Genomic DNA, 7320 nt, shown 5'->3' with positions numbered 1-7320 from the left:
TGGAAAGTTCCTGACAGACAGAAACCCACTCAGTGACACAGGCAGACTAGATACACACACACTCATGCTCAGGGGTTTAGAACAAACACAATACAAGCATATTGATCCACTTTTTGTCCTTCAATAATAAAAAACCTTCTACTTTCACTTTTACCATCCAAAGGTTTAAAGGACGGGTTTGCAATTTTTCCAGTGTCTCTTAAACAACATTCAGGAGCCAAACTGAACAGTGAAACCTGTTTTTCTTGCTGTAATCATTCCTCCTGTTCATACTGACCATTAGAAGATCCCTTCATAATGACCTTACAATGTTAGTGATGGAGGACAAAATCCACAAAAGTTTATCTGAAGCTAATATGAAGCTTCAGCGTCCAAATGAGTCAAATCAAGTAGATATCTTTCAAGGTTACAGTCTTTTTAGTGCCAAAGTCCCTCTTTTCTAATTTTAAAACACTGGATTCTGTGGATTTTGACATCCGTCCACCCTGCAGAGTTAAACAGGACTACCAACAAGACTGGTGAGGGATGAAAACCAGTTTGCACTCAGAAGGGGCGACTGCAGATCCAATAGCCAGCTACTTGCTCTTGTGAGCAGTGATGGAAAGTAACTAAGTACATTTACTCAAGTACAGTTTAGAGGTACTTGTACTTTACTTGAGTATTTCCATGTGATGCTACTTTCTACATTTCAGAGGGAAATATTGTACTTTCTACTCCACTACATTTATTTGACAGCTTTAGTTACTTTTCAGATGAAGATTTGACACAATGGATAATATAACAAGCTTTTAAAATACAACACATTGTTAAAGATGAAACCAGTGGTTTCCAACCTTTTTGTCTTTTGACGTCTTACAAAAAGCAGTGTGTAGTCGGGGTCACATTTCACATGTCTATGAGTTGTTAACAGCTCCACCAAATAGTGATTTTTCCCTCTAAACTTCTCACATGCTTTCATTTCAATAAATGTTCAAATGATCCAATATTTCAGCAAAAATCAAAGATTAGAGAAAAAGTCCAGAAACTGAAAACAGATTTGTGTATCAGAACTTTGTTTTTTCTTCTTTCCTCTCCCATTAATCATCTCACCACCCCTCAGATTTATCTGCTGACCCTTTGGAGGGGCCCGACCCCTAGGTTGGGAACCACTGGACTAAACTAGCTAACTGTATATAAAGTAGTGTAAACTAGCTCCACCTCCAGCAGCTACAACAGTAACATGCTGCTCTAACACTGATGCTTCACTATTAATAATCTAATGATGTCATATATAATAATATATCAGTCAGAGGGACCAAACCACTACTTTTACTGCAATACTTTAACTACATCAAGCTCATAATACTTATGTACTTTTACTGCAATACTTTAACTACATCAAGCTCATAATACTTATGTACTTTTACTGCAATACTTTAACTACATCAAGCTCATAATACTTATGTACTTTTACTGCAATACTTTAACTACATCAAGCTCATAATACTTATGTACTTTTACTGCAATACTTTAACTACATCAAGCTCATAATACTGATGTACTTTTACTGCAATACTTTAACTACATCAAGCTCATAATACTTATGTACTTTTACTGCAATACTTTAACTACATCAAGCTCATAATACTGATGTACTTTTACTGCAATACTTTAACTACATCAAGCTCATAATACTTATGTACTTTTACTGCAATACTTTAACTACATCAAGCTCATAATCTGTAGGAGGATTTTTCCTGCAGGAGTTTTACTTGTAATGAAGTATTTTTATATTGCTGTATTGGTATTTTTACTGCAGTAAAGAATCTGAATATTTCTTCCACCTCTGGCTGCAGATTTAATGTCGGTTTATTCAAGAAGCAATTTAGTCTTTTGCGTGCTGCAGTGATTCATCGTAATAACACCACAGCCTGTGTTTGCTCCTCTTTCCTCGTGGGCCTTGATGGATGGATCCTGCAGTAATTCTCTCTAGATGCCTGCTGAATTAAATCAGACGCATTCCCACTTCACCACACTGAAGCTTTTCTTTTTTTTTTTTTTTGTTAGTTACATTTTCACACACTGCAGTAAACTCAGAATTAATTTTATTTATGAAAATACCTTTTTCTGGTTAGTATATGTGTGTCAGTGTGTGTGTGAATGCTTGTGGATGTGATGTGTTCATGTTCGTGTGTCTGTCTCTCTTTTTTTCTGTATATGTGCATTTATGTGTGTGTATTTGTATGTATTGTGTGTGTCTTTGTGGGTGTTTGTATATTGTGTGGGTGTATGCAGGACGGTGTGTATTGAGCTGCTTTAACCACCAAGGACGAAGCTCATATGAAAGCAGAAACAGAACCACTTGATAAAGGGTTTATAAGTTGTAACTAATGGATTTATTAATGATTAATGCTTAATAAGTCAGTTATAAGCTGTTTTGGGATGCCAGGTTGTTAAAAGTTTAAGATCATTTCTATTTGGTAATAATGTTTATGGGTTTCTCACTTTGTCATAACCCATCAAATCTGCAATTATATACATTAATGAGTAATTGATAATCATAGTTTATTCAATCATCCTGCAGTTATAAGTGTTAATAAGTAGTGAGTAAGAAATTGATTTTGATTAGAGATTTTTCATGATCTGGCAACCCAAATTATGTTCTTATTAATGGCTTATAACTACATCTATTAAGATATGGTACATTATTATAGTACACACACACACACACACACACACATATATATTACAGTCTCAGGAGAGTAGTTCTGTGTAAGGCAGACACCACAGGTCTGTTGACGCTCTGCTAGCTTGTTGTGCTTCGTATCACAAGTCTTGACTTTGTACAATCAGTCAGAGTCTGATCAATACTATGAGCATGAAAAAACTATTGATTGTTTACTGTAAAGGGAATCGCGTCCTCGCACATTCCTCTTAATGACACAGAACTACTCTCCAGACACTGAAAACATGATGCTGTTATTAGTCTTTGGAGCCGTTTCTAAACAAACTAACGTGACCAAACTCTTCATGATGAAGGAACATGTCACCCAGTGCAGCGGTGTCGCTCCCTGACGTGTGTTTAAAGTTGCAGTGCACGACATTCAGCCACTAGATGTCGCACTACAGCACCAACATCTCAGAACAAAACAAACGTGTGTGTCGTATGAATGTATAAACATAACTCTTTATATTTATATACTCTCTCACAATATAAGTCTATGAGAAAAAGTCTTTTTGGTTCCAATAGCATCTCATGACGTTGTAATTTCAGGGTTTTATTTCCACTATATCAAATTGGCTTCAAAGCCCGGCGCTCTTCCTGTAACCAGTTGATACACCCATGGTGTCGTTTACTCACTTTACTCAAGTTAGAAAAAAAAAAGAAAGCTGACAGCTCACGAAACTCAAATCAAACTGTCAAACTAGGCAGAGCTGATCAAATATGAAGATTCTGTTACTGCGTTGCCTTTTTCGTGCCTCAAATGTTTTCAGAAACATATTTTAGTGTTTAGCTGTAATTTGAGAACATTCGTGATGTGGCGGCCATCTTGGAAACAGACAAGGAAGACATAGCGGGACTCACATGCACTAACATGCACTCACGGCCGGTCCGGCTACAAAAACAAAGAACAGAGAAGCTCAGATAACAACACACACAGAGGGAGTGTGACTTTATTCACTGCTCAGGACGCCTTTACTCCACTATATCTTTACATAGCAAATAGTTGTTTGTTGACATCCAGTGAGGCTCAAGAAATAGTTTTTCAACAACAACAGAGGTGCACAGCACAGAGGAATAAGATATATGAAAAAAGATTTTGAAAACATGGCTAATAAAAGGGCGTCCAGTCACCTGTGTGACCATTATCACTGTGCTGATCTCTATACGTCGACATATTTTCTGTACAAACACACAGAACACATATCTTCAAATACATTTAAAAAAAAAAAAAAAACAGTTGCAGTGTTTATTCAGCTCTCATTTATTTGTATTTATATTTTTTAACTGCAATCTCTACATTCTTCTATTTTAAGTTATCTTTAATTATCTGTATATATATTTTTAACAGCAAAATCACAATTATTGTTTGCAATCTTACGTTAATTTTAGCTTTTCTTATTTGTATATTTGACTACAATGTTGTTTACACAGATCTAGTAGATCTTTATTTATTAATAATATTACAGTTTTTGTTTTTATTTCACGCTTGCTTTGGTGATGTAAATCTATGTTTCCCAATAAAGCCCCTTTGAAATGAACTGAACTTAATTGAATACGTCATCATCATAATAAGGTTAGTAGATCAATTTAATGTTGATTTGGATCCAAATATATGTACCAGATTTATAGAAAATATAACTATAGCTGTATTTGTGTGTGTGTGACAGAGAGCGCGTGCGTGTGCGCGCGGACCGCGGAGGTGTGTGTAGTGACTGAGGGAGGCGGGGACGCGCGCGCGGACGGGCTTTATGAGATGCGGTTAGAGAGCGAGGTGACAGAGCGGAGACACACCGGGGGAGAGAGCCACACAGTCGGGCGGGTGGGATGGTGTCGGACCGCTGACTCTGCTTCACCTCTGCGGTTTGTTTAGGACCGGAGCGTCGGCACGGAGCCCGGAGCAGGAGCCGCACGACGACGCACCGCCGCCGGGGGAGAGGAGAGGGGACCATGGGCTCCGCTTCGTCCTCCTACCGGGTCATTTACCTGGACGTGGACGGCAGGATTCAGAAGGTATGTCAACACTGTCAGTTAGAAGAAAACACACCTGGTTATAACCTGCAGCTCTACGAAGAAGTATCACACCTTATAACATAAAGTTATGAAATTAAATAAATGTTATTCAATAAGAAGAAGTTGGGAGAACGTGATTGGTTGAAAGGTGGAGGGGGAGGAGTCATAACAACAACACAAACAACAACACAAACGTTAACAGGAACATTATGAATAAAAAACGTTTAAATTAATTAATAAAGCAATAATACATAAATAAAGTTAAAAACAGTTTTTAAAAAATAATCGACGTTACGATGAGAGCTGAAACATTTAGTCGAATAATCAATTAGTCGATTGAAGGAAAAATAACCGGCAACAATTTTAATAATCGATTTTATCGTGTCAGTGACTTTTCAAGCAAAAATCACCAAAAATCCTCTCAGATGTGAACATTTTCTCTGTTTTATATCATTATAAACTGAATATTGTCAGTCGGACAAAACAAGATACTTATTGACATTATTGACATTTTATAGACTAAAAATGATCCGTAGGAAATAATTGTTAGTTGCAGCCCTAATTATGATTATTTATAAATATCAATATCAGTATTGTTAATATTGAATATTATATTGGTTTATTTATACATTTTGCGTAGTGACTCATTGTTTATGTTTTTATCACTAAAATCATTAAAAAGTATGATAATGATATTATAAAGTTGCTGCTTAATGCAACAGGTCGTACAATAAGAAAACACAAAAATCTGTCGGCTCAGGAGATAAAATGACTTTAAAATCTTTTATTGTATCTTAATAGACACACAATGAATCTCTAAAGTTTCTCTGTTCAACTAAAAAATAAGCTAAAGTAGCATAAAGGCGTTTAAATCACTACGTAATCTTTAGTTTTGTCCGGAACTGCAAGAATTAGTCGATCAATCGATTAGTCGATCAACAGAAAATTAATCGGCAACTGAATAATCATTTTAGTAGTTTTATTTAAGCAGCGACGCCAAATATTTGCTGGTTTCAGCTTCTCAGATTTGAGGATTTGAAGCGTTTCTGTGTCATAAATGACAGTAAACTGAATATCTTTAGAAGTTATAATGTGCACGTTTCACTGTCGTCTGACATTTTATAGACAAAACGATTAATAAAGAAAGATTAATCGATAATGAAAATTCGTTAGTTGCAGCTCTATTTTTTTCTGGGCTCGACTGACTGAAAGAAAACTGTGTCTTTGTTTCATGAAACCATCAAAGAAACGTAGAAGAACGTTATTAAAAATCATCTCTAATATTCAGATGTGATGCCACAGAAGATAAAACTAACACACGTATCAGTTTGTAACCCGTCTACCACACATCACGCATACATAAGAACACTTCTAATCAACCAGTGTCACCAGTTTGAACGACCAGTTTGAACTAACCGGCTGCATGTGAATCCTAACAGAGACTCTTGAGGTTTGCTTGAGTCAGAAACCGTCACAGGGAGCATTTTATTGCCTCCTGCTGTGTGTAATTTACAGTAAATTGAGTGAATGATACACAAACGCTGGTGCAGGTCTGCAGTGTAAATGTCATGTCTGTTTGTCACAGTGAACCTACTGATACTGAGCACTTTACTGGCTAAAAATAGTGAGAATAAGTTGAAGCCATAGTGTGTGTGTGTGTGTGTGTGTGTGTGAGATACAACCTGCTGAGTCAATTGGTGACTATTTACAGTGCGTACAGGCAGAATAATCTCAGGTTTGTTTGGCCAATAAATAAGTTGTTTCTGCTCCACTGGTCGCTCTGAGGTTGAAGAGTAACTCAGGCTGTGACCTCTAAATACACTCCACACACAACTCAGTCTGTCCAACACACATACAGTCAGAGTTCCTATAAATTAAAGAATCCAGGGCACCGACTGACTTCTCCACCTGTTCACAGCCTTTCTTCACTTTTAGATGTTAATGGTCTTATAAGGCTCATAAATCTCGCAAATATTGAAGGAAAAACACAGAAACGTTGCCGCAAGTCAGCTGCAGTGAAGCCAAATGTATGCAAATTACACCTGTGTCAGCTGCTAATGACCTTTCTATCACAGCAGGTAGTTTGGAGCTCTGCAGATCCAGCAGGACTACAAACACCGACACAATTACAGCAGGATTATGTGACAAAACGTCTAAATCAAGACTTTTTTAAAGTCTGAGACCTCAGACAAAGCTCGGAGACGCCTCCTCACCCCCCCTTTAGTTTACCTGCTGTGTCGCTCAGTTCCTGGATGTCTATGGGATCATTATTATCATGATATTTGATCCCACAGACACTCAACAGACAGCCTGATATCAGACGAAACCAGATACATAAAAGAGTCTGTGTGAAGGTATTGATTAGTTTCTGACTCTGTATCTCTGAATTATCTCCTTAACTATTCTACATGATCTACATGATAATATAAATAATGTAATATTATATATTATATTATATAAAAAACAAACTAAATCGAGAGTTTTGACTCAGTAATCATTAAAATACTTGCAGTTATTTTCATTTCATTTTGTTTTTCAGTCGTTGTGTTTTCCTTCCAACATGCATGAAAAACAACTGCAGGTTTTCCATCTTTGTTAAACGTCAC

The 7320-nt window shown here is 36.8% G+C and overlaps 1 protein-coding gene across 2 annotated transcripts in view; it reads left to right on the top strand.

Annotated features, from left to right (window-relative positions):
- The first annotated feature begins 4386 nt into the window (after positions 1–4386).
- Positions 4387–7320, top strand: part of pde9aa (phosphodiesterase 9aa) — a 44929-nt gene continuing 41995 nt past the window's right edge. The window contains exon 1 of one of the 2 annotated variants that reach the window (XM_042426562.1): positions 4387–4714. In XM_042426562.1, coding sequence (XP_042282496.1) covers positions 4652–4714 — 63 coding nt within the window. In that variant the 5' untranslated portion in view covers positions 4387–4651. The remainder of the gene's footprint in view (positions 4715–7320) is intronic. The other variant, XM_042426561.1, reaches the window with a different exon arrangement.

This window comes from Thunnus maccoyii, chromosome 11 (assembly GCF_910596095.1).
Source record: "Thunnus maccoyii chromosome 11, fThuMac1.1, whole genome shotgun sequence".
NCBI lineage: Eukaryota > Metazoa > Chordata > Actinopteri > Scombriformes > Scombridae > Thunnus > Thunnus maccoyii.
The sequence above is the reverse complement of the archived record's forward strand: the minus strand, read 5'-3'. Positions and strand labels throughout refer to the sequence as shown.